Here is a 27,339-nt window from a genome sequence, read left to right as displayed (position 1 = left end):
ATGCTGCTTTTGAAGTTTGAAATAAATTTAATACGATTTTTTTCAATTTTTGTAAAATAAATCACCAGTGAACTTGAACAACTTGATATAGTGGGCGAGAACTGCATCAGAGATGATTAAGGAAATCTGTGTCTCAGTGACGAACAAAAGAAGGAGGCTTGTATTGTGCTGGTATTGTGGCTGACATGCTCAAAGCGTCCATTGCTGTTAGCTGCCCCATGCTAACCAAGCTTGCATGCTAACCATCGCTGAAGGTCGTATTCCCACAGACTGGGACAACAGTTTCATTATCAATCTGTACAAAGGCAAGGGAGATGCAACAGATAGAGGCAACTACAGGGGCCTGAAATATGACTGAACATTGTCTGAAGGTTATTGAAAGAGTGCTAAGGTTGTCTGAAGGTTATTGAAAGAGTGCTAAGTGTGAAGAGAAACTGCAGTTATCTCTGAGTTTCAGTTTGGTTTTGTGCCAGGCAAAGGAACAAGCGATGCCATCTTCATTGTAAGGCAGTTGCAGGAAAAGTATTTGGCTAAGGAGCATAACATATTTTGCGTTTGTGGATCTGGAAAAGGCGTTTGATCGCATGCCTCGTGACATGCTATGGTGGGTCATGAGACGCATTGGCATCCCAGAATGGATCGTGAGAACAGTCCAGGCTATGTACGGGCATGCTACGAGCAAGGTTCGGATAAACAATTCCTTCAGTGAAGACTTCGATGTCAATGTTGGCGTGCATCAAGGATCCGTCCTCAGCCCATTTCTTTTTGTCATCGTACTGGAAGCCTTATCCCGTGATTTTTCAACCGGTGCACCTTGGGAGCTAATCCATGCTGACGACCTGGTGATCGCTGCTGAGTCCCTTGCTGAGCTCACTGATAAGTTTCTTCTGTGGAAAAGTGGCTTGGAGTCCAGAGGACTGAGAGTCAATATGAAGAAAAAGGTGATGATATCTGGCCCTAACCTTAACACCTTGAGGGACTCCGGTAAATATCCCTGTGGTGTCTGCAGGAAAGGTGTTGGTCGTAACTCCATCTTCTGTAATGATTGCAAGCACTGGGTACACAAGAAATGCACAAACATACATGGTAGGCTATCTGCTGTTCCCAATTTCAGATGTGACCGTTGCCTTGGTCTCGCACGTCCCTTTATTGGCAAGCAATGCAATCAGGTGGCTTTTGGCACTCATGAGCTTGACACTGTTGACTCCATTACCTTGGTGACAACCTATGTGCTGGCGGTGAGCTTGCCACTATAACGCGAACTAGGTCAGCCTGGAAGAAATTCAGAGAGCTCCTGCCCCTCCGGTCATCTAGGAGTGTATCTTGGAGTATTCGTGGCAGAGTCTACAACTCCTAAGTTCGTAGCGCAATGCTATATGCCTGTGAGTGCTGGCCAATTAAAAAGGAGGATCTCAGGCACCTGGAGCATAATGAAAGAGCTATGCTGCGTTGGATGTGCCACATTAAGCCAGGTGTCAACACCAGTACTGAAGACCTTCGCCAGAAGTTGAGCCTGGCTGATCTCTTCTCGGAGATAAGATACAGGTGCCTTCGATGGTTTGGCCACGTCCATTGCAGCTTCCAAACCATCAAAGACATCACAAACCTGCAACCGGCTGGGAAACGGAAGAAGGGTCGACGGAGAAAGTCATGGAAGGAGTTAGTGGTTGCCGATTTGAAGGACTGGGGCCTTTTGGCCACTAACGCTCTAGATAGAGACTATTGGAGGAGGAGGCTACAAACTCACATGCGCCGTCTGACGCACTAGTAGTGTTTCAAACAGACAAAAAGGATAAGTGTATTCATACTAAAACGCTTATCCACCTCAGGCCCAGTGAACATCGGTGAAGAATAACTTCGACTTAGTCTCAGTTATCATTCACCAATATTCACCTTGCCTTCAGCAAAAAAATTAAGCAGTCATCCATGACTTACTGTTCCATTCATTCATTTTCAGTAAGCACTTTATCCTAATCAGCATCACAGTAGATCCAGAGCTGAACACTGAGCATGAGAATTCACCCCAGATGATTTTTTTTTTTTTGGGGGGGGGGAGTCCATCACAGTGCACATACATTCACATGCCTACCTGCAGGTTTTTGGACAGCTGACAGAAGCTGGAGAACCTGGAGGAAACTTGAACATGGGGAGAATGTGCAGTACAAAATATGTTACCTAAAACACCACTGTGCCACCTCTTCCTGTTTCTTTTTGCAAGACACTTAAATGTAAAATGTTTGTGCAGGTTGAGAAATAAAACGTCACTGTTGATTTTGGAAGGTACATGGGTAGTGCGGTCACTGGTTTCCTCCTGCCTCCTAAAAACCTGGTGATAAATGCATTGGTTACAGGAAATTGCATTTCGGTGTGTGGGGGGCCCTGTGATGGACTAGTGTCCCTTTCAGGGGTGTATTCCTGCCTCATGCTCGGTGTCCCCCAGGGTAGGTTCCAAATCCACCAGGACCCTGACCAGAATAAAAAGGTTACTAAAGGTAAATGAACGAATGGTTTTATTTGCACAACCATGACACCAACAAAATCAGTGTTCTGTATTTGTTCCATGTTATTGTGGGTTTGAGTTTCTGTACATTACGTGATGAATTACATCTAACCAATTAGCAATTAATGGTGTTATTAGCCCTGTCCCTGAGTACTGTTAACCTCTTCTGAGCAGGTACAAAACTATACAGCCATTACCTTGAGTGCTGGACAATAGACAATGTTCAGGTTTTATGAGGTCCAAGTTACAGTATTTCATGCAGTCAAAAGGCCTCTAGTCCTTTGCTGTGATATAAATTATTGATAGAATGTTATTGTCAAAAGTGTACGGAGCAAGAAGTCAGTTTTCATAAAGTAAAGCAAGTACCTGCATGCAGAAATCTTAAAATATCCATTTTATTATTTTAACTGGTACAGCTAGCACCCAATTTAAATATTCAGTTATCAAGATCAGGGTGTGGCACTTTTAATATTAAATAACTGATCTTGCTAACCAAGTTCAATTTTCAGCAACAAAAACATTCTAGGTTAATGTGCTTGGCTTTGGTGGAAAAGTTAGCTTTTTGGAGAAATTATATTTAAAAAGGTTATCTAAAAGCAGTTTTTCATAATATGAACTATAGTAAATTGTTGGAAAAACAATGAATTGAATATTCTTTTTCAACACTCTGGTAATTCGCTTTAAATCTGAATGAAAAGCATGCCACATATCACTTCCATGTGACTGAGCGTAACAAACATTGTTGCACCCTGGCTGTGTTTTGTGCGCATGATGTCAGCTCACATTGAGATCTGTCCAGCTACAGCGGACATGCTACACACACCCACAGTGCTCTGTGCATTGGGCCATGTTTCTCCTAAAAGCATACTCAGATATGGCATAAACATCTGTTCCTTTCACCTGAAAAAACCACAATGGGCTGCCAGCAAGCTACACTCGGTCCCCCAGAGAATTGTGGGAGCAGGACCCTGGCGTGTGGCTTTTTCTCATCAGAAGAGCGTCTGGACAAAAAGGGCTGTCGGAGTGGCGCCTGACCTCAAGGGAGCGTTCAGAGAAAAACGAGAGAGCGCTGAAGTAGCCTGAGGCTGTGTGTTTTAGTGGCCAAGTCTTATTCACGTCATAGCGGGAGTGGACGAGAGACCCTCAAGACAAAGAATGTCTTCTTGATGTATGCCAGTGCTTCCCAAATGACATAATGAGTGTTCAGAATTGATTAGGACATGGGCATGCTATAGTCATGCTGTGAATATTTACTGCATCCAAGAGACTAAGACTCACTTGTTTAAATTATTGCTTTGGATGTTCCCTTATTTCCACCACAGGCATTCTTCACATTTCAAAAGGAGATAGGAAAAGTAAATAAAGGGGGCGATAACATGATCAGGTTTTGACAGAACATAAAATTCACAGCCAGATGAACAGCTCAAGCTGTCAGGCAGCGAGGTCAAATCTCAGAGCACACACCACAACACTACAGGGGCATTAAATCACCTGAATCTGCCTCGGTGTTTTCACTCACTCACTCCTGCAGCCTTTCTCTCCCCTCCTCTCCCTCTCTTTCTCCTTCAGTCTGAGTGAAGAATAAAAGCAGACAGCTTTTACACACTGTGTGCTCCTCCTTCTCTTCATGTGTTATTTATCCCAGAGTGATTGTCTTGCTGGTGTTTTAGGCCACTACATCTCTCCTCCTGGGCCACTGTCATATAAATATTTTAAACAGTAAAAAATGAATGACAAAGGCACTGCAAGTATGGTTGTGTCTCCAGGGATGAAGGAGTGGCACTTAGAGAGTGGCAGCCTTCCCGTTCTGCCAAGTGGATTGTAAACTCTCACATATCCAGAGTCCGCCGCCTAAACACCAATCCTACCTGACCCACTCTTTCAGGTTACAGTAGTGTATCCTAGTCATTACAGCACTTGGAACCCAAATCATATATCACATGTAATTTATGTTAAAGGAAAATACAAATTCATGTCCCAGTGTGCTTGTCCAATGTGAAATTAGTAGCAGTAATAGTCTGACTTGTGTTTTTATGCCATGGGAATGATTGCTTTTGTTTCATTTCAGAAAACATCACTCAAGATGACATGAACAATTACATCAGCCAGTATTACAGCGAGCCAAGTAGTGGTAAGAAAAATATTGATAATATGAACACACTGCATGTATTTTATGCTCAATCTGCAATAAAAAAAAAGAAACAAACAAAAGTTCTTGCTCCATCATCTGAAGATTGTGTAATGGAAAGCATACGATACCGCAGTCATCTACTCAGCCATTCCACACACAGGAGTCTAATGGCCCTTTCCCACTGCATAGTACCAGCTCGACTCAATTCTACTTACTTTTGGTATCAGTAGTTCATTTTGCACGACAGCTAGTTGTCATAGCGATGCCGTGACCTCATCTTCGACATGACACACACACAGGAATTAATACTACTACCCATGCACGTTTGTGTATGCGCACATCAAATGATATGTCAAGCCAAACATGCCACGTGTCACTTTTTTAATGCGTTTTATTAAACATTACGTTAACGGCATTAAGCAGACGCTCTTAACCGAGTGACGTACAACATATCCAGAGCAACCTGGGGAGCAGTAGGGGGTTAGGTGCCTTGCTCAAGGGCACTTCAGCCACTCCTGCTGGTCCAGGGAATCAAACCAGCAACCCTTTAGGCCCAAAGCTGCTTCTCTCACCCTTAGTCCATAGCTTTCCCCAAAAAGAAACCAGCATGTTTAAAAAAAAAAAAAAAAAAAAAACCTTACCACACAATGATAATAGCATAAAAAGGTCATCAGATTACAAGTGGCAAGAAACCTTTCCTGTATATGGTGTAAGCTGATGATTCAGCTCTAGTCTCACACTCAGACTGGCTTGCAAAGCATGCTTGATGCCCTTCACGATGCTGCAAGCAAGTTCGGGCTCACCATCAACATAAAGAAAACCAAAGTCATGTTCCATTCGCCACCTCACACACACACAAGCCCCTCAACCAAGTATATTCCTGAATGGTAACTACCTTACAGTTCACCTACCTTGGTAGCACAGTCTCTGATGACAGTCTAGACAAAGAGATAGAGATGAGAATCAGCGCAGCATCTGCTGCCTTCGGCAAACTCCAGACACAAGTATGGAACAGGCCTGGAATCTGGCTCGACACAAAGTGCAAGGTCTACCATGCCATAGTCATCTCCACTCTACTTTACTCAGCTGAGACATACACCTTGTACCAGCACCACATTCGCCATCTTCAGCAGGTGCAAATGTCTCACCTCAGATGTCTCATGAGGCTCAAGTGGAGTGACAGGGTTTCCAACGTGGAGGTATGAAGACGTGCAAACATGCCCAGCATGGAGACCCTCCCCACTGAGAAGGGCTGGCCATGTTATCAGAATGGAAGACTCCAACTCCCAAAGGCTGTACTCTTTGGCAAGTTTTGCGAAGGGAAGCACGCAAAAGGACTCCCTAAGCTACGCTACAAAGACTGCCTTAAACACCACCTGAATGCCAGCGGTATCCAGCTGGATATGTGGGAGGATGCTGCACATGACCAAACATGGTGCCAGCTTGTCAAGAACTCGAGCAAGTCTGTAGAGAACCGACTGCAAGAGGAGGCATAGCGCTGAAGACAGAGGGCTATCAGAGCCATCAAGCCAACATCACCTCCAAATGAGCTCCTCTGCCAATACTGTGGCAGGGCTTGTCTCCATTGAATTGGCCTCTTTTCACATGAAAGGGTTTGCCGGTCAAATCATACTCAACATGAGTGACAGCCAGAGGTGGTGGTGAAGACCCAGGGCTTTCAATTTGAGAATGCTGGTTTGTACCTCTACTTGACATTTTATTTGGGATGCGTTTTGCTGCCAGTAACTCGTTTAAAATTAGCCATGCTGTACTGATATTTTGCCTAACCCTCTGTTGGGGTTTTAAAAAAATATAATAATTAAAAAAGTTGTGGGTAATGTAATGGGTTGACTGACGTTTTGTAAGAAATCAAACATCATGGCATGGCATGGCTCGGACTAAAGCAGGATTCCGTCCATCTGAGGCTTGCTTTAATGTGTTTGCTGACTACGGAGATCAAAAGCAGAGTGCACGTACACTCATCGGTTTAGAGGGTTAGGCTTGATATCTGTACAGGCTAGCTAATTTTAAATGAGCTACCTGCAGAAAAACTTTCCCTGACTCAAACATGCCAAGTGGGAATGCAAGCTCATGTTCTCTGATTGAAAGCGCTGTGCCTTCATAGTTTGAACACAGCTTTTTACTCCCCCCCCCTTCACAAAGCGTATCAAACATGATGAATCGTGGCAACTTTGGGTTGACGCAACACTGTTTTGGATGTACACACAAATAATCATGCGAGATATGAAAAAACACCATTTAAAAATGGAGGGTTGTTCAGAACGTCCTGTCTCGCACACTGATGACGCAGTGGTCAGATTCTCTCTGAGCAGTCAGTAGCCCGCAGTGTTTTCACATCACCTCAACGGAGGTAATAAACAGCACTTTCCCCCCTCTCTACACCCATGGCTGAAGTGCCCTTAAGCAAGGCATCTTGCCCTAACTGCCCCCCGGGTGCTGTACAACAAAGTGTTTATCATAGAGAGGGTTTTAATTAAAACTACAGCGCTGTTGCCCACTGCTCGGAGTGAGTGAGGGAGTGTGTGTGAGAGATATATGTCAGTCACTGCTTTGGATGGGTTAAATGAGAGCCTAATTACCCCTCAGGGATTAATAAGTATCTAAAATAAACAATATGTAGTTGATTTCCTTGCTGCTGTAATAGCCTCCACTCTTCTGGGAAGACTTTCCACTAGATATTGGAACATAGCTGTGGGGACGTGTGTCCATTTAACCATAAGAGCATGAGAGAGTCAGGCACTGACATTACGTGAAAAGGCCTGGGGTTCAGTGGGATTGAAGTCAGTGCTCTGTGCAGATTACTCCAGTTCTTCCATACCAACTTTGTCAAACCATATCTTTATGGGCCTTGCTTTGTGCAAAAGGGTACCGTCATGCACAAGTTTGGGTCCCTTGGTTCCAGTGAAAGTTTTAATGCTACACTTTTGGTGTACCTCTACTTTTGGGACCTTGAGCAAGATCCTTAGTGTACAGGCTGAAGCAGTAGAAAGCCATCAGGCTTCAATCCCTGTTATATTTGGAAAATAATTTTCCCCCTGGGATATATTAAGCCCAAAAAGAAAAAAATTAACTCTTGTTTTTGTTGCAGATATTGGGGTTCCAGAGCCAGGCGCACGCGTTATAACTACTGCAGCCATAGACGTGCACCTGCCCACCAACCCATGCCAGTTGCCTCCATCTCTGGTGAGCACTGATGGACCAGGCAGCTCAGTGAGTGAAGCTCCCAGCAGCACAGCGTCACGCTCCAGCTTCTCGGCACGCCAGCAGAGTGTCAGCAGCCACACGCTGGCCTCCAGCAGCGAGTGCAGCTCCACCGTACGCGAGGCCTCCACCACCGACTACAGCGGCCAGCACTGCTGCCCACCACCTTACTGCAGCCCACTGACACTGGGCACGCAGGGAGGAGGACACAACCCCAGCGCTGTGGTCCAGGAGCTTCTCTCATCCCTGTCTGAGGACTCGTGTCTGGCCCAGAAGGGCCGAGTGAACCCACTTAACCTGAAGCTCCCCAGTCCAGCCGGCTCAGCTAAGACCAGTCCCGAGCTAGAGCACAGGGTCAATATTTATAATAAGAGGAACCAAGAGAGTCTGGCTGTGTTTCAAACCAAGCCGTTGATCCACCTGCAGGGAAATGAGCCATTGCTGGATGAGAAGTACAGACTCATGGAGCCTGCAGATGCTCCAATGACTCACATGCCAGACACGTAGGGTATGGAGTGCAGCAGCATGGCTACCATCACCAGCTGAAGCAGCTTCCCTCTCTCCGTCTCTCTCTTTGTCTCTCTCAGCCAGCACTGTTCACTCTGACTCCCAGGCTTCTTGATCTCTAGAAGTACGCACACACTAAGGACTTTGCTCTCAGTTGCCTTCTCCAGAGGGGTTTCCCAACTTCATGGTGAGGAATTGTTGGCACATGTCCTCCCTCTCTCTTTAACTCAGCAAAACACTTAAAGTGTGTGTCCCTCCTGCCAAAATTGCACAACCTTCCAGAGCCCAGGGAGAGGCACTTTGGGAGCCATCACTGGAACATTCATCAGGAATTTCCTACTTCAACGTTTGTCCGTGTTCGGTGACCGTCTGAAACCAGCAATGGAACACAAATGCACTTGAGCTTTCAGACAGCCACGTAGTATAGAAATGAGGCGGGAATACTTGTGATCCTTTACATGTTCTTATTTCAGGGTTTGGTTGAGGTGATGGGTCAACGAGGTAACCATTTTTATTCGTTTTATTTATATGAATAATAACACAATGTACAGTACAGGCCTACTGATCCGACTGCTGCAGGGTTACATTTGATCTGTGTTCAAATGTGTCGAGCTGTGTTACTCAGCCAAATTTCTTACCTTTGCCTTTCTTACTGATGCTAACGTTTGTATTCAAAATTCTATGACTAGAACAAAGCACGCAACTCAAGTATTTTTAAAAACCTGCTTAGATTTGCTGGGGAAAAAAAAAAAAACATCAGGAATATAATATTAGAAAGGGTTTTTTTTTTTTAAATAAGGAATGATGGGTGAGATTGTTGTCATAACTCCTAACGTTAACCCCATCCATATAGCATGAGCCTTTGAGAATAAAATTTCTGCTTTTTGATTGAGGCTGACTAATCCTGTATTGTTGATCAAGGCATTTTATATAACTGATAATGGGAGAAATTGTAAGGCAAATAAAAAAGTTGGTAACTTCATTGAATCTGGTGGTTTTCTGCATTTGTTTAAGTGGAGTCATGTGGAGTGCCTAAATATTACAGCTATTCTGGAAAAGAGCAGACTGTGACTGTTTTGCAAAACAGATTTTTATTTATTTAAATGGTTTATTCCAAACTAAGTCCAGACCAGACAACTAAATGTGAAATTAGCTTACTTTGTCTAATTGCACTGAAATGCAGGAGCATGTCCATTAATGAAAGCAATTCAAACCTGCTTTAAAATTATGTATCACATTTTTTTTCTTTAATGAAGCGGCCTTTAAATAAAAATCAAACTAAAAATGGACTGACGAGAGTTGATATTTATTACTTGAGAACGATGGCTAGTGTACAGCTGTTATACACTGAGGCAAAGGCCAAAACAGTGCTATTGGCAAACAAGATCAGACATCATGAATATACTGACCACATTATAATGCTATTCAATAACATGACAAGTAGACTCCTGAAAACTTTACCTAAATAAAGAAAAGGCCTGATGTGTGTTCTTCAGGACGGAAGAATGCAGGAGGTGTGACATTTCCTAGCTCATTCATAAGGCAAGTGTCCAGCACAGTTAGAGACAAGGCTCCTGACTATGGTCCAGTCAGAAGCTGAGTAACGAATTTCACTTCTTCAGTGTTTCAATCATCTCAGGGACAGCCTATATGTGGGTAATAAAAATATATATATTTTTTAAATCAGCTCAGATTGTCATCACTAACAAATTTTGACTAACCTACACAACCTTATGCAGTCACAATTTTTACATTTTTAATTTGTAAATAATTCTGCAAACTATATTGATATCGTGTGTATATGCATGACTTATAATCCCAATCAAGTCCATTTCAATTGCAGGTTGTAAGGAAAAGTCCAAAAGGGTGAAAACTTTTGCAAAACACTGTATCGTAAGGGGAGAAGTTAATCCTACTATACAGTCCAGTTTTCTTAAAAAAAAAAAAAACCCTCACCAACATCCTATTAGTTTAAAACCGAGGTTATGCAAAGCAGGTGTAAAAGAGTAGTATCACCTGAATATATCCCCGAGATCACTTTTCAGTTTAAGGAAAGGGAGAAAGCCCATCTATATTAATCAGTTATCTGAGGAGTAAATCAGGTGTAAACTGATCAGCGAGTAACTCCTCGGTCTATCATTACTGATCACTTTCACAGAGCTTGCACGCACACACCTGAGCCAACCACTACACAGCCTAAATAAAACATGAATGACAGGGCAAACACAGGAAGATAAACACCGCTAGGTTTACAGGCGCTAAACACCAACAACAGATGGGTGCTGGAATGCGTGGCAACCCTTTGCCTCCTGCACTTTGTATGCCACTGTAAAACCACAGAAGCCAATGGGCCATGTAAAGCACTGGCAAAGGGGCACTGAAAATAAAGGTGAAAGTCTACACCCCAAACACTTGTAGCAACTATCAATTACTTTTCCGGTGTGAAGGAGGTAGAGATGCAGGTTATGTCCGCCTCTCCCTCACTTTAAATGTGCAGGACCCAGTTCAAGACCAGACTCTTCTGATTAATGCAGGTCAATAATTCAGCAGAAGCACATTTCCATTAGCTGGAATAATGCATGCTGCAAAATGTATCAAGGAAAACAGGAGCTTCTGTTTGTCCAGTCTTTCTGCATATCTGTCCTCTGACTGAAAGTGATCAGGTAAACTTGGCATTACTTAAACCGGTGGTCTCGCAATGGATAAGTGAATACCTCAGAGTCTGATTACATGAACAACGGCCCTAAAATGTGTGACTATTTTATTTAACGAAACTTCTGACATCCTCATAATACTATGTGTGATGATTTTCTTTTCCATTTACCAAGACATGTTTACCTTGAATAAGTCAGCAACCAAGCCGAAATCAGCAACCTGGAAGATGGGGGCCTCAGGATCCTTGTTGATGGCAACAATAGTCTGTAAAACAACAGGGTTCAGACAATACAGCTGTGCTGGCAGGATTTTTACTGATTTTCTTCAACTACTGCACAGGCAAAAGTGGATTTAGAAATGGAAACCTTTTAAAACACTAAAATTCTGTGTTTCTACAATTATGACTTATGGTGCATATTACAACATATGTATTACAGCTTGCTGATCCAAATATATAAGGAATAAAACAAATGAGGAGTGCTGATGAAGGGGGGGGGGGGGGGGGGGGGGGGGGGAGAACAGTAAAGTGATATGATACTTTGATGCTGTGATAAGTTGATTTTCTAATAAGAGCAGGCCCCGGCATCTTTTATTCCTCTTATACCATAGTAACTTGGCAAAGTTTTTTTTTTTTTATTGAATAAAGAACATGGTAATACTCTTTATTCATTTAGATATATTTAAGGCTGTGAAACATCAGTGAAAGATGTTTCCTTTCATCACTTCTGTTATAGCAGTCATTTTATTTATTACTTCCCATTTCTTTTTCTTGAAGTTAAGAATGCAAAAAATAAAAAATAAAAAAATAAACCCACGCAGCTCATCATGGTACTGAGAAACCACAGAAAGTCCCAAAAACTTTCCTGTGCTGGAAAATGTAAAGTTACAGCTTTACCCATGACTGTAACAAAGCTCCAACACCGGAGATGGCTTCAAATAAATAAATAAAACGCTAAATAAACCAATAAACCTTTCCTTGCAGAAAACAAACGTACATAATTACCCGCCTTTTTAATGCATTTTAAACCTTGCAGCTAGAGCTACAATCCAAGCCGTGCTGTTTCTGAAAATTAATCAAGACCTGAACAACCATCGTTGTGTAGCACTGTGGTATAAGCAATTATAATTGACAGAATTAATTATTTGAAAATAAAGCAGGGGAGTCATGGGGAAGCCATAGTTGGTCTGCTAGGTAGTGAAGTACTGTCACAAAGAGCTGCACTGACAAGACGCAGATCAGGCAGAAAATGCATGTGAATAATACATGCAGGTAAAAAGCTCCTCCAGATCACATTTAGAATTGCTCTCCAGTTGAACACACTGTCAAGTTCAATATAAGGAAGACTTGGGACAGACACTCTGGAAGATTCAGAAGTGCCTGCTATAGAGATCTTGCAGTCACGTGACCGGAAAGTACACAGCCGCCATCGTGTCGGTCAAAAACACCGCTGAATACTGCTGCACTCGTGTACAGAATGGATCAATTTCAACCGACGGACTACACGGCTCATTTTTCTAATGAACAGATAACTAGATATATGTCTAAAATAAACGATCTACAGATTTGTGACCCTTATGGCTTTCCGGACGGAGTTTTCACGACCGGATTTTGAACTGCCAGCGGAATACCCGGACGTGTATGATTACCTCATAAACTTTCCCTCGCTGTTCAGTGGTGAAGCACTGCGTGCTTATAAATCTCTGGACAGTTTTCTTTACAGAAATTCAGGATTTGTCAGCGACTCAGATGTGGCATCTTGTAAACAAGAAAATGATCCTCACTGGATGGGTAAGTCACTTAAGTATTGAGTATAGCACTGAGCAGCCGATTATAGAATAAGGTAATTCCAAATCGTCCGTGTTGTTTACATGGATCTGGCGTTGGAGAGGTAGAGGCTTGGCAGTGGAGATTTGAGTGGCTGTTTTCTGAGCTTAGCCAACAGGCCGGCTCTGCCTGTAGCCTCGCTTTTGCTTCGGCTCCCGGCGCTGCCTCCTTCGCTTTGCTTCCGATAACAATCCACGGAGACCCCGCTGGTCTCGCAATCTGGTCTCGTCCGGAATGTGTTTTTTTTTTTTTTCTCGTCCGGAATGTGCATGCGATGGAAATCGCTACAAACCGTCATTTTCTGCTGGAAACCAATGTCCAGTAAGTCCATACGGTTGTAGTGGATATTGAAGTCCGGTACAGATGAACAACACGCAAAAATACACACAAAAAACATAAACGTGCACAGGTAGGGAGAGCTTGTAGCCACAGCCGTTGTAGTAGAATTGTATATAGTAGGGTTTTCCAGAAGAAAAGATAGAAGTAAAAGCAGAAGTAGAACCAGAAGTAGAAGGCGGAATATGGCGTTTGACCTACAAGATGGCGTCTGTCACAATCTGGATCGGCTGTGACGTCACATGCAAGATCTCTATTGGGCAACTACAGACTATTACAATCTCCACTAGCTATTTCTACTACAGTTACTTCTAATAACAGAGCAGTATATTCATTTGCATATTGTGCTCGTGAATTCTCTTACCTTACTGTCCTTCATTCCAGCAAGATGCTGAATGGCTCCAGAAATTCCAACTGCGATGTACAGCTCCTGTGCACACAGCAACAGAGATCAAAACTACACCACACTCCTGCCCTCTGCAATTTGCACCCACAGTGGTTTTAACAGGAAGCCGAACATTCTCTGAGTCAATAAGCATCAAGTTAAAATTTAACGGTACTGGCATTCATTATGAATATTGAGTAGCATATTTTCACACGAATACCATCTGCACCATTACTCATTTATCTTCAACAAAGCAGGCGTCACCAACTCATGTTAAAATACTAATTAATTTAACCTAAACATTTCCCTAATTAATCTATCATATGGAATTATGGTGTACTCTATTCATTACAGTTACAGTAATGAATAGTTTTAGAACAATAACCTCATTTCAATAAGCTTTCAGGCCCTGACCGAGCTCTTCCCTAATCAGTTCCTGCCTCAGGCAGTAGTATGGCAGGTACAAATGTGCTGCTCAAATGCAGAATAATAAACGTGGCTGCTGCCTGCAACTAGCACTTTATAAAGACTAAAAAAAAAAAACCCGCAAGCAACTCAAGATCTACTGCACTCATGAATATGGACATTATAATAAATGTAATTTTTAGAATAAACCTAATATTTCACTGAAAAGATGTAGCAGTTAGAAAGGTGGTTAGCACAGCCCTTGGGCAGCGCCACACACATCTGGTACATCAGTGAAATACCTAGTCAACCCGCCTGAACATTTCTAAAGCCAGAACAGCCTTCCCAAGTAATCCCTCAAAAGCAGACTCTTAAAGGGGTGTAGCACGAAGAAGCCCCCACCTTTCCTTTCCCTTCTTTCACCACTCCTTGCCCGTAGGGACAAGCTCTCAGCTTAATGCACTGCCCTATGAATATTTTAGTGCTGTTTAATGTGACTGCCGCGCTATCCCAGGAGCACAGCATCAATCTGTGAACACACAAGTAGCCTCAGTCCTAAAAGCCAGGCCAGGCCACATCTAACTGTAACAAGGCCAGGCCAATACAGTATTTTGCTCCAGCCTCTCTTACTCCAGTCCATACTGAGACACAATCGTGGAGGAGTCTGAAAGAAAAGTTTAACTCTTAAATATGAAACGCACAGCAAAAGAACCTGAAGCTTTGATTCAATGGAGCAAAATTAGATATTAGACTAGGTCATAATGCCACAATTTGTATAATAAAGGACATGATACTAGTTCATTAGAACACAAACAAATGCAATTAAGTAAAAACTGAGTTACGGAAAAATAAATAGCAACTACTACCATATGTACTACGAATGCATTCACTAGTCACAGTCGGGGTTTGGATTTAAAAAAATAAATAAATAAAGGCAAGATGAACTAGGCTGAATGTATTCTGTTAGTCTGAAAACTTTTTTTCTGATGACAGAGTCTACATTAAGCTGCACAATACTATGCAGGGAAAGGTTTGAGTTCTCTTTTGTTTTAATGGCCTGTTAATCCTATATCACCACTCTGTATGAAGTGCAGAAATGTGTGCAAGACTGTTTTTAATCCCATTCCTGCCTGCTCCCAAAAGAATTCCTCATACATGCATTTTTGTTTTTGCTGTCAGTTAGTTTAGACTCAGACCAACAGCATATGCCAGGTCAAAAAAGGCTCATTTTCAGACACTACTGAGGCTGGAGTTGAACATGGTGGGGAAAAAAAAAAATATGCTTTAAAAATAAATAAATAAAAAAAATTAAAAAGGGCGGCACGGTGGTGTAGTGGTTAGCACTGTCGCCCCACAGCAAGAAGGTCCGGGTTCGAGCCCCGTGGCCGGCGAGGGCCTTTCTGTGTGGAGTTTGCATGTTCTCCCCGTGTCTGCGTGGGTTTCCTCCGGGTGCTCCGGTTTCCCCCACAGTCCAAAGACATGCAGGTTAGGTTAACTGGTGACTCTAAATTGACTGTAGGTGTGAATGGTTGTCTGTGTCTATGGCTACATCCACACGACAACGGCAACGAGATTTTTTTTTTTTTAAATATCGCGTCCACATGGGCAACGGATCAGTTACATTTCAGGTCCATATGGCAATGCAACGCTTGCTGAAAACGATGCAATACACATGCCACACCTCTACGTGCACTGTAAGACGGTCCCATCGGAGACACCAGAACAATAGAAGTAGATGCATGCACATAAACCCCTTCTTCTGTAGCATCAGCCACAAAGTTTTGATTATTAATCAGTAGCGTAAAACGAAAGACACGGAAAGAGGAATGAACGGGGGTAGATGGAAGCCGGTACGCCAACATTCTGATATCCTCCAGAATTCTTTAATGGTCCGGAATAAATTGAATGCTACACATTGATGGATTACTTTGTTCTTCTACGCCCTTTTTGAGGAATGTATTGTCGGACTTAAACCAACATCTGAAGAGGTGAGATCGCGCCTTTTTTTTCCTATTTTTGCTGGCAGGATTGGTTTTGTTTTTGGAAAGTGCACGGGCGGTGCGCGGTTTTGGTTACTGCTTCCGCAGTGTTTGGACTAGTTATAGGATTTGTTGACAACTCGCATAGAATTCGTTACACTTCTACCTGGCGTAAAGCACTGACAGTCATGTGGTTGTGACGTCATCGTAAACAAATCCAGATTTGCCAGATTTTTTCACTCTGGAACCCGTTCTCAAAAGATTTCGTTTTGGGGCACCCAAAACGCCGGTGCCGTGTGGACGCCAGGCCGAAACGATAAACAATTTTATCAGATTCACCTGAATCCGTTGCCGTGTGGACAGGGCCTATGTGTCAGCCCTGTGGTGACCTGGCGACTTGTCCAAGGTGTACCCCGCCTTTCGCCCGTAGTCAGCTGGGATAGGCTCCAGCTTGCCTGTGACCCTGTAGAACAGGATAAAGCAGCTACAGATAATGAGATGAGATGAATAAAAATAATTTAAAAAAAAAAACCTTTGTGGTCCATGTGTGTGGCTGTTAATTGAAGTGTGATTTGACTTGAATTTTTGACAAATTTCACTGCACAAACAAAAACGGGTAAAAAACACCAGAGTGAACCAATTTAAACAGTTCCATAGTTTAACCATGGAAAAGACGACTAGTTGAGTACCCTTTTATTTTTTAAATAGTTGTACAACCCCTACCCTGAGTATTAACATCTCTTTAGCGTGCCTTCAGAATGATTACAAATATACAAATGCCATGGAGCATCTGACAACCTTGTCAAAACATTTGGTGAGCTGCGTTTGAAACCGGGTTGCCTGATTTGAGCCGAGGGCAGACATTCACAGCAGTCTGCTCTACTAATGGCTCTGGTAAATCATTTAGGAGCCTGAATGTGCCATTAACTACATTACGGCAGCTCCAAGCTACTCTAATGTGTGGATAATGACAGCTGGGAGGTCCCACTTGAACTGGATAATGGAAAATTAACCTTTTTAAAGAGCAACAAGAATCCATCTTTATCCGACTACAAAAAAGACTGTTGGCTTGAAAGTTAGAGCAATCTATCAAATACTTCAGACAGAAAGGTGGATATAAAGAATAATGGCTTCTTGTGGAGTTTGGATGAATTATCTGTTGTGTTTATAAACAGTATGTATGAGCATTAGGAGTCTTTTGGATAAAATCAGTAAATAGCAGTCAAGTTCATTTGCAAATAACTGTTACTTACAGGAGCTACAATCTTTCCTGTCTGTCCAACCTGCATGTCATTGGGAACATATCCAGCATCTACTGCAGCTCTGGAGGCACCAACTTGCAAAATAAAAGTATAATATTCAGTTTAAGCCCAGGGAACATGTGCGAATCCTTGTGAAAGAAAAGCACACTTAACACATAATCATGTTCAATGACATCATGAACCATGCCTTTAGTGAGGAAAAACATTACCCTACGTACCAGCAGCGTTTAACTTGTCAGCCAGGTCATAAAGCAGCTTGAAGTTTTCACCACTCTTCAGACCTCGACCTGTTCGGAGAGACAGAAGGCAGATAGCCATATAGTATAACACTATTGACAAGATTATGACTCGTCAAATCAATACTGGCTTGCTTTTCAACCTATTGATTGACCACACTCAAACATTATGAGTAATATTCAGCATCATGACGCACACTTTCGTTTCGGATTGAATGGGTTAGGTCCAAATGTAACATTCATTTCACAGCACATTAGTAGTCTCCTATTAGAATACAGCTGTTCTTATGAGCAGCCTCTTACCTCCAGACACAACAACCTTGGCACTGGTGAGCTCTGGCCGGTCACTCTTGGTCAGATTCTGCTCCAGCCACTCCGATATCCCAACAGAAGCAGCAGGAGACACTACAATAGCAGTAAAAATAAATAAATAAATAAATAAATAAATAAATAAATCTCTTAACATTCTGTAGTTTGCAATCAAATTTTTCAGTAAACTCATTTAAAAAAAGGTACTTGTACTCTACATGGAAGACAAAAGCTTTGGATAATCAATCCAAACTCTGAGCACCTAATACACAATGTTCTACTGGATTGGTTGTCGACTAGACCAAGTACCTTGCTCTGTCGTCGCACTACCTCCTTGTTTAGCAGCTTCGAAAGAAGTCCCTCTTACTGTAAATATCTTGACTTTTTCACTGCACTTCACAGTGCTAAGGGCATTTCCTAAGGCAAACACAATACGGAGATTGGAAGGTTTTACACTGTCATATAGCATTTTTCTGAAACACTGCATATAATGTGTTTTAAGCAAGCAATTTAAACTACTTCAGTGAATGAAAATGACAATAAGCAGAGTTTTTAAAACAGGCAGATTGATTTTTATTGGCTCAGAAGAAACAAAACAGCCCTGCACCATTCAACGATCTAAATGCTTTAACAGAACGTCAGTTCCTCTACCTAATGATCAATTTTTCTTTCGTTTAGCATGTTTGAACATTCCTATGAAATAGCACTTATGAACAATGAGTGAACAGTGTAGTATTGTTGACCAGGTTCACATTTAGTGAATGGCCATTTAAAAATAATTTACGGTACAAAGCAGAAGCACTATATGAAAAATGTTACAAGTAGATTGAAAAAACGAAGTACAAATATACTTGCCAAAAGATAAAGTGGGAAAAGACAGCATTTATTCTACATTCTTATGTTGTTTGATTTCATAAGAGACTTTTGGGACTTAATTACTGAAACACTGGTCAAAAGGGCACCAAGAAACAATTTTAAAAATACTGATTTTTCAGTGAAAATATATGATTTAATACATGGAGAGTGAGTCATTGGTTGCATATGCATCCAAAAGCAGTAAATCATATGAGCAAGATCAGGAATGCTCATATAAGAAGCACAAGAGAACATGATGTGAATAGGAAGACATTCAATACACATTACACTGAGTAACCAATTCTAATTAGTAGAAAATAATACAACTTCACATTTCACCTGCATAAATTGTCCTCACAAAAGTATCAGGGGATTTGATCTCAATGATGTCGGAGATCGGAGCAACGTCCAGCTTGGAAGCCACTCTGGGAAGAAGATTCTGCAAAAGAGACCAAGGTGTAATTTACACTCAGACCATATCACAATCATGTTTTGAAAAATGCAACCTTAAAAAAATAAATTAATAATAATAATAATAATAATAATAATAATAATATATATTATTATCCCCACACAATACATTGGGGGGGGGGGGGGGATGTCAGAGAAAGGCATTTTGGTTATAGTGCGAGTTTTGTATCTACATTTTTTCCCCCCAGTAAGGTCAGCACTAGCTGAATTTCCTCTTTAAGATGCAATGTTCTACAGGACTCAACTCCAGGAAAATCAGAATCATAATATTATTAACCAAGTATGAGTCGTTACACTTTACAGCAGACCTGGGCATTTTCCGGCCCGCAGGCCGCATCTGTCCCTTTGGTTCATTCTGACCGGCCCGCGTAAGGTTAATTAGAAATTACAAAATAAACGTATTTTCTAATTTTACCTCATGCATGGACTGAATGTGCATTGCTTTTATTTTGAAGTTGTGTTCAACAAAAACGCAATGCGCGCGACATGAACATGACATGAAATCCCACGAAACCTAATCCCGCGATAACTACTTCTGTAATTTGTCCAGACCAACCACAAATTTGTACGTCATCCTTCAAACGGTCCAGCCAATCACATAGTGTGACGTCACCAGCAGGCGCCGGAGCCCGAGCCGATCTGTAGATCTGATTCCTACACCGAATGGACTGATGATCATCTGTCAGCTGTGCTTCGCATCTCCACCTCAGACATTCAACCTGACTTTGATGCACTCGTTAAAGACCAACAGAGACTAGATTTCTCACTGAACAAATAAAAAACACCAAATGAGGTGATTAGACTACAAATGTGGGCATCATTATTATAATATGATGTATCTTGTTTGATATTTGGAGTAGAAAGACGATATTGTGATGTCTTTGTGTTTTGGGGTGAATGTGACTGGGGAAAAAAAAAAAAAGTACAAACGTTCACATTTTGTTAACCATTGTTTTGGGAAATTTGATTGAATAAATGACATTTTTTGTAAGGCAACCTCGTTTTCCCCATACCCTTACCAGTCTTAGCAGCTTGTAAAAACAATGATATTTATTGCTTTATATAAAGAAATACAATTAATATTATGCAGAATTTAGTTCAGCCTTATGGTCCGGCCCTCCACAAAATTCTGTTTCTCATGTGGCCCTATGGAAAAAATAATTGCCCACCCCTGATTTACAGCGTTCCAAACTGATGGTGATGATGTTAAAGTGGCTAAGATTAAGTGGATGTGTTACGGAAACATTACCAATTAAATTATATAATACTGAATATCTAGTGGGCATACGCAGTGAAAATCTACAAGGTACTGATTTGTCGTCATACTGACCTGTATAAATAAATCTTTTCCTTCAAGTCCCCAGAGTTTGTTAGAAAACATGCCAAAACAAACCTCATTGTGAAGACCAACTAATTATCAAAACTTCAGGATTTTTCCAGAAAAGTATCAGGGTTTTTATTATTATTAAAAGAAATTTCAACATCCAGCAGAGCACCAATAAAATCCACTATTTTTAAAAAAATGAACAGAATATGGCAACCACGACTCTGCATAAAAGAGGCCATCCACCAAAGTTAGTGACAGGGTAAAGGAGGGCATCAGTCAAACAAGTAACCAAGAGGCCACGGGTAAAAATCCAATTTATACCCGTGTCAAATACTATAGTCGCATACCCTATAGTACATACCCTGGCATGCACCTCTCTAGAAATGAAACTACACACTGCGGCAACACAGGCCGCAGCAACCACGAGTGATCTACTTGGTATGTTAGAGGGGTTTGCCTAGTAGAAACTCTTTAGGAAGCTAAAAAACCCTTAAACTAGCCAAAGATGCCTTCTAAAACCACTGAGTAATTTTTATTCTATACTTTGGAAGAGTTTATACTAGGAAGGTTACATGTTCATAGATGCGGTGGCTGAGAGAGCATTGCATCTCCTATGCATTTTCAGCTGCTTCTTCTCCACAAAAATTGGAAATCTATCATGATATTGTGTTAAAAAGATAAGTGTGAGGCTCGATAGCAGGTGTAGAACATTATAATGGCTAGTTTAATCCTGCATCTACTCCTGTGGATTTAAACATTACGGTGTTATTTTTGTCTCATTTCTGAGTCTGCAGTGGGGCTTTCGCTTTGAGCTGCTCACATAAAACACTTCAGAAATAATTTCAGTGACAATTCACTTGGTTTATGATTAAGAACGAGAGGTTTCTTTTCACCCCAGTATTTTTTTTTCTTCTGTACATTATTCCTACACTGAATATCCAGTATCTTTAGTATATCTAGTACATTTATCTAGTGTTTATACTGTTTATTTATACTGTTTATATTGTTTGTCTGAGTGTTTAGTCTATGTCTAGTTCCTATCTAGTGTTTATACTGTTTGGTTTTCTCAATTATTCTATTTTTATTTATTGCATTGCCTGTTTGCACCGTGGGTCAGAGAGGACTGAAATTTCATCTGTGCTGTATGCCGAGCATGTATAGCATATTTGACAAAGTTGACTTGAAACAGGGAACTTGAATTCTGCATTTCTTGTACGTCCACTACTACTGGTCGCCTGACCCCTCCTCCTCTCCACTCCTGCCCAGCCCGCTCAAGACCGCCATCTGTCCTGGCTCCCCATTGGTGGAATGACATTCCTACACTGTAAAACATTTCAGCCTTGTTTAGTTACATCCTCTTACTTTTTCTCTTTATCTCCATGAGCTCTGAAAAGTGTTTTAATTTGAACTAATCTGTGCATTTTCAAAGGTCAGACTTAATTGTCTTGACTGAGACTTTTGAGTTGAAACAATGATCATCAAATTGAGTTAACCTGCATTTTTCAAGGCAGCAGGTGAGCCTGCATTTCCAAATTAAACCAATTTGAAATGTTTTGCAGTGTACTGAAGTCAGAACTGCTGACTCCCTGACCACCTTCAAGCGCACACTGAAGGCTTACTTCTTCGGGCTGCACCTCTCCCCTGCCGACTGTGTAACCGCGTATCGGTCTTGACCAACCCAGGCTAGCCTGGAGTTAGCCATTAAAGTTTTATTTTTCTCTATTTGATTGCACTTTGTCAGCTCATTTGTATGGTTGAATTGTTTGAGTGTTGGTACTTCAACAGAATATTACACCAAGTATTATTGTCACTTGTTCAGTTGATACTAGAACTGTCTTGTCTAGAAGTTCAGCACTTCATGCACCTGACTTTTGCACTTCTTGTATGTCGCTCTGGATCAGAGCATCTGCTAAATGCCATATGAAGTGTAAAAGTAGTAAATTCTGGTGTATTTCATGCAATAGAACATCCTAGAGGAGACACACACCTTATGTCAAAGTACCCATGGCTACCAACCTAGATTCTTAACAGAAGTATAAATCTGCCTTTACTCTGAAGGACCTGGAGAGATCAACAGCACAGTTGGTAGAAGCTGTTCAGAGGACAAACTAGCCCAGACCCTCACAAAGCTGAGCATTATAGAACAGTGGTAAGGGAAAAAAGCCATTATTTAAAAATAGGCATATAAAATTTCTTCTGACAAAAGGCATATTGGAGAGGTTCTCTTGCTTGATGAGAATACACAAACTTTTTTTTGCTTTGCTACAAACCACCACATTTGGCAGGAACACGATACCACACATTACACTGAGAACACCATCGTAACAGTGAAGCACAAATGGTGGTAGCATCATATTATGGGAAGACTTTTCATCAACAGGGGCTGGGAAACAAGATGTATGGAGCCAAATACAGGGCAATTATAGAAGAAAGCCTGCTGTAGTCTACAGAGGTTCAGCTTCCAATACGAAAGACCCTAAGCATACTGCCAAACCTATACTGGAGTGGTTCAAAACCAAGAACCTCAACTGTACTAAAATGGTCTAGTCAAAAGCCAGACCTCAATTAACTAAAACAATCTGTGGCAACACTTAAACTGCCATTTATGGACAATTACCATCCAACCTGATGGAACTTAAAGGAGATAAGCCGACCCATGGCCTCACTTTCGTTTATAAATGCCTTGAGACCTCAAGAATGGCACAGGAATAGTTTTAAGCATTAACAATAAATCTAATAGTCATTTTTACAATTAAAGTGATTTATATAGGTAGAGGTGTGAGTGAATGACCTCGACGTTCGTAACGTCACAGCAGGAAGTCTATCGGTCTCATCGCCATTTCCGCTATACTAAAACACAGAGCTGACTGCGACTCCGATCCTCCATTTTGAGCCAATTTATCGCCATGCCACGTAGATGTGTTTTTGGCCGGTGTAGCAACACGACAGAAGCTGGATTTATGTTGCATTCATGGCCCAAGAATGTTCAAACTGCAAAGATTGACGCGTTTTGCGGGTTGTTCACAAGCACATTGAGCGCCTATGAAGTGGTTCCTCCTCTGCTCTGCACATTTTACTGAAGACTAGTACAAAACCTCTGATCTGTTGAGCAGCGCTGGCTATAAGCCTGTGTTGAAAGAGGGTGCAGTATCAACAATAAAAAAAAAAAAAATTCTTGTTTTTTTTTAAAAAGGAAAGAGTTCAGTTGCACCAGTCCTCCCGGAGTGAGCCGAGGGTCGTTGCTAAAACCCGGGACAGGACATATCGCTCAGGCAGTGACCTCCCCGCAGTTCTTGCTAAAACCAGTGACATGCCGTTCCGTCCTGGGTTTTAGTAATTGCCTGAGCCAAGCAGTAATGGCAGAACACAGTATGAAGAAAAGTGAATGAGTAGAGCAGCCGTCTGATTTCTAAACTGGATATTGCTGCCATCTCGCCCTTATGTGGAAGAAGCGAATGAATGGAGAACTGAACGAACAACTGAAAGGTCAGATTGTTTCAAAACAATGGCTCAGGTGGATAAGGCACCATACCATAAATCCAGGGACCCGGGTTCGATTCTGACCCGAGGTCATTTCCCGATCCCTCCCCGTCTCTCTCCCGCTCATTTCCTGTCTCTACACTGTCCTATCCAATAAAGGTGAAAAAAAGTCCAAAAAAATCTTTTTAAAAAAAAAAAAGAACACAAATGGCTAAGCTCCGACTCATTTGGATTTAAAAAACACAAACACGTTTATCTGCATTTAGATTAATACATGTAACTTGTGTGTTTAAGTTACCAGTATAAGATTATTTAATTTGCTTCAGAATGCGATTGTCTCAGTTCATCTGATTATTTAATTAGCCTTTTACATTTTAATCAGTGAAAATGCATGCATGTACATTTATGTTGCATAAGTTATAACACCTATCCTGTTTTAATGAGAGTCAACCCACAGTCAATGAAGTCAAATCAGTCTTAGCTGAGCAAGCTGGTAACGGGATTTCTTACTTTCACCATAAATTTATATGACTTTGGTCTATAGCTGGAAAAGGCCTCGGCTTTAAAACCAGTTACTGCTGTGATGTCACACACTCAGGGCTGGCTGGCTTAGCAGGGCAGCTCAAATGCCAACTCTGCGGTCAATTTTAACTCTCAAAAATATATTTTTTATTTCCATTTATGCAGCATACAAGAGTCAAGGATGGAGATACTATCCACTCAAATTTATTTAAAAATAAAAGGTTCTGCGTATCTCCTTTAAGCAATCTTGCCAAGAGGAATGGGCAAAAATATTAGGATCCAAATGTGCAAAAGTGATAGTCATATTCCAGAAGACTTGGCGCTATAATTGCAAAGAAAGGTAGAGCTACTAAGTATTGATCGGGGGGGGGGAATACTTGCAAACAACTACCATTTTTGTTTGTGCCAAAATATAAAAAAGGTGCCTTCATATACTAGTGCATCTCAAAAAAATTAGAATACCATGAAAAAGTTCCTTTTTTCCATAATTTAATTCAAAAAGGTAAACTTTCATATATTCTGTATTCATTACATGTAAAGTGAAATATTTAAAGCCTTTGTTTTAATTTTGATGATTATGGCTTATAGCTCATGAAAATCAGAAATCCAGTATCTCAAATTAGAATATTCCCCAAGATCAATCAAAAAAAGGATTTACAATACAGAAATGTCCAACTTCTGAAAAGTATATTCATTTATACACTCAATACTTGGTTGGGGCTCCTTTACCATGAATTACTGTATCAATGCGGTGTGGCATGGAGGTGATCAGTCTGTGGCACTGCTGAGGTGTTATTGAAGCTCAGGTTACTTTGATAGTGGCCTTCAGCGTATCTGTATTTTTGGGTCGGGTGTTTCTCATCTTCCTCTTGACAATACCCCATAGATTCTCTATGGGGTTCAGGTCAGGCAAGTTGGCTGGCCAATCAAACACAGTAAAATGGTCAGCAAACCATTTGGTAGTAGTTTTGGCACTGTGGGTAGGTGCCAAGTCCTGATGGAAAAGGAAATCAGCATCTCCAAAAAGCTCGTCAGCAGATGGAAGCATGAAGTGCTCTAAAATCTCCTGGTAGATGGCTGTGTTGACTTTGGACTTGATAAAATACAGTGGACCAACACCAGCAGATGACATGGCACCCCAAATCATCACAGACTGTGGAAACTTCACACTGGGCTTCAAACACCTTGGATTCTGTGCCTCTCCACTCTTCCTCCAGACTCTAGAACCGTGATTTCCAAATTAAATGCAAAATGTACTTTCATCTGAAAAGAGGACTTTGGACCACTGAGCAACAGTCCATTTCTTTCTCTCCTTAGCCCAGATAAGACACTTCTGACATTGTCTCTGGCTCAGGAGTAGCTTGATATTAGGAATGCGAAAGTTGTATCCCCTTTCTTGAAGATGTCTGTTCGTGATGGGTCTTGATGCGCTGACACCAGCCTCAGTCCACTCCTTGTGAAGCTCTCCCAAGGTCTTGAATCAACTTTTCTTGACAATCCTCTCAAGACTGCGGCCATCCCTGTTGCTTGTGCACCTTTTCCAGCCACCCTTTTCAGCAATGACCTTTTGTGGCTTACCCTCCTTGTGGAGGGCATCAGTGATCATCTTCTGGACAACAGTCAAGTCAGCAGTCTTCCCCATGATTATGGTTGTGTGTACTGAACTAGACCGAGAGATGCACTGTGTTCATACTGTTTTACTCAAACTCGAAATGAAATATTCTAATATTTTGAGATGGGTTTTTTTTGTTTTTGTACTGTATGCCATACTGATTAAAATTAAAATAGAAAAATGCTTGAAACATTTTAGTTTATGTGTAATGAGTCTATAATATATAACTTTCACTTTCTTAAATAACTGATGGAAAATATTGAACTTTTTCACAATATTCTAATTTTTTGAGATGCACTAGTATATTTTAAAAAACCACACACACACGTGCAAGGCACAAATTCTCCATCACTTGCCAGCAGGCAAAGTTTCTACTTCAAGAATATAATAAAAACTCTGAATGGTAACTGTTGTAGGTTACTGAAATTATGAACCATGAATTAAATGTCTCCTGTATATGGACTCTGCAGATATTCCATATTGATAAATATTTCAGTTCTATAATGGAGCAAAAATACAAGTTCAGGCTCTGCAATGTGTGAAAACATCCATAATCTTGAACCTCAGACAGCGTACAAACATCCTGTCAGAGTCAAAAAAATGTCTGGATGTGAAAAAGATCACACAGTGATACCTCAAGTGTTTCATATAGTGGCATAATGAAACCAAATCCACCACTTAAAAAAATCCATCATATGAAGTACATCTAGCCGGTGAGGAATTTGAGACTAATATATCTATTTGGTCTGGGGTTATGCTACACAAGATACTGTTAAACGTATTACAATTGAATTTAAATACCATTAGATCTGCCGGCTGACAGTTTGGCTGCAGAATGACAAATCGCTGTGCGTATAATGGTGGGCTGGACTTCACTTCACTTACTTCAGACTTCTCAAACAATTCAGAAAGGATAAAGTCCAGCACAACATTAACTGTGGAGTGTCAGACATGATTCATATCCCATTTATACTCCACAATAAACCCATTGAGAATAACAACAACAACTACTCTGGGCAAAATGCTACATGCTGAATATTATAACCTACTTGACTAAAGAGATAGCACAGAAAAAGAAGGAAAAAAAAACATGACAACAAAAACAAGTCCTCTTTATCATCTGCATAGTGAGAAAGTGTTAAATAACGCGTATGGAACATGCTGACTGTACAGCAATTAGCAGAGAGTGATCACTCTGGTGTACAGTATGAAAATGACTTTGCTGAATACTGCAGCCTGAAACTGATCAATGTAACCCACTCAATCTATTCAAATGAACACCTTTGAAATTGGAATAGTCCAGCTGCAAGGAATAGAGGT

General features: G+C 41.2%; 2 protein-coding genes across 2 annotated transcripts in view; one reads left to right on the top strand and one right to left on the bottom strand.

The window, feature by feature from the left end:
• The window catches only part of tmem266 (transmembrane protein 266), a 63,103-nt gene extending 54,743 nt beyond the window's left edge, over positions 1–8,360 (top strand). The window contains exons 9-10 of the mRNA XM_060903319.1: positions 4,569–4,631; positions 7,741–8,360. Of these exons, the coding sequence (XP_060759302.1) occupies positions 4,569–4,631; positions 7,741–8,360 (683 nt within the window). The remainder of the gene's footprint in view (positions 1–4,568; positions 4,632–7,740) is intronic.
• Positions 8,361–9,434: 1,074 nt separating this feature from the next.
• The window catches only part of etfa (electron transfer flavoprotein subunit alpha), a 33,917-nt gene continuing 16,012 nt past the window's right edge, over positions 9,435–27,339 (bottom strand). The window contains exons 5-12 of the mRNA XM_060914842.1: positions 18,947–19,046; positions 18,062–18,169; positions 17,747–17,848; positions 17,426–17,494; positions 17,199–17,281; positions 13,541–13,606; positions 11,199–11,279; positions 9,435–10,006 (exon numbers count right to left, since the gene is read on the bottom strand). Of these exons, the coding sequence (XP_060770825.1) occupies positions 9,971–10,006; positions 11,199–11,279; positions 13,541–13,606; positions 17,199–17,281; positions 17,426–17,494; positions 17,747–17,848; positions 18,062–18,169; positions 18,947–19,046 (645 nt within the window). The 3' untranslated portion in view covers positions 9,435–9,970. The remainder of the gene's footprint in view (positions 10,007–11,198; positions 11,280–13,540; positions 13,607–17,198; positions 17,282–17,425; positions 17,495–17,746; positions 17,849–18,061; positions 18,170–18,946; positions 19,047–27,339) is intronic.

The sequence above is a fragment of the Neoarius graeffei genome, chromosome 2, assembly GCF_027579695.1.
Source record: "Neoarius graeffei isolate fNeoGra1 chromosome 2, fNeoGra1.pri, whole genome shotgun sequence".
Taxonomy (NCBI): Eukaryota; Metazoa; Chordata; class Actinopteri; order Siluriformes; family Ariidae; genus Neoarius; species Neoarius graeffei.
This window is presented reverse-complemented; position numbering and strand designations above follow the sequence as displayed.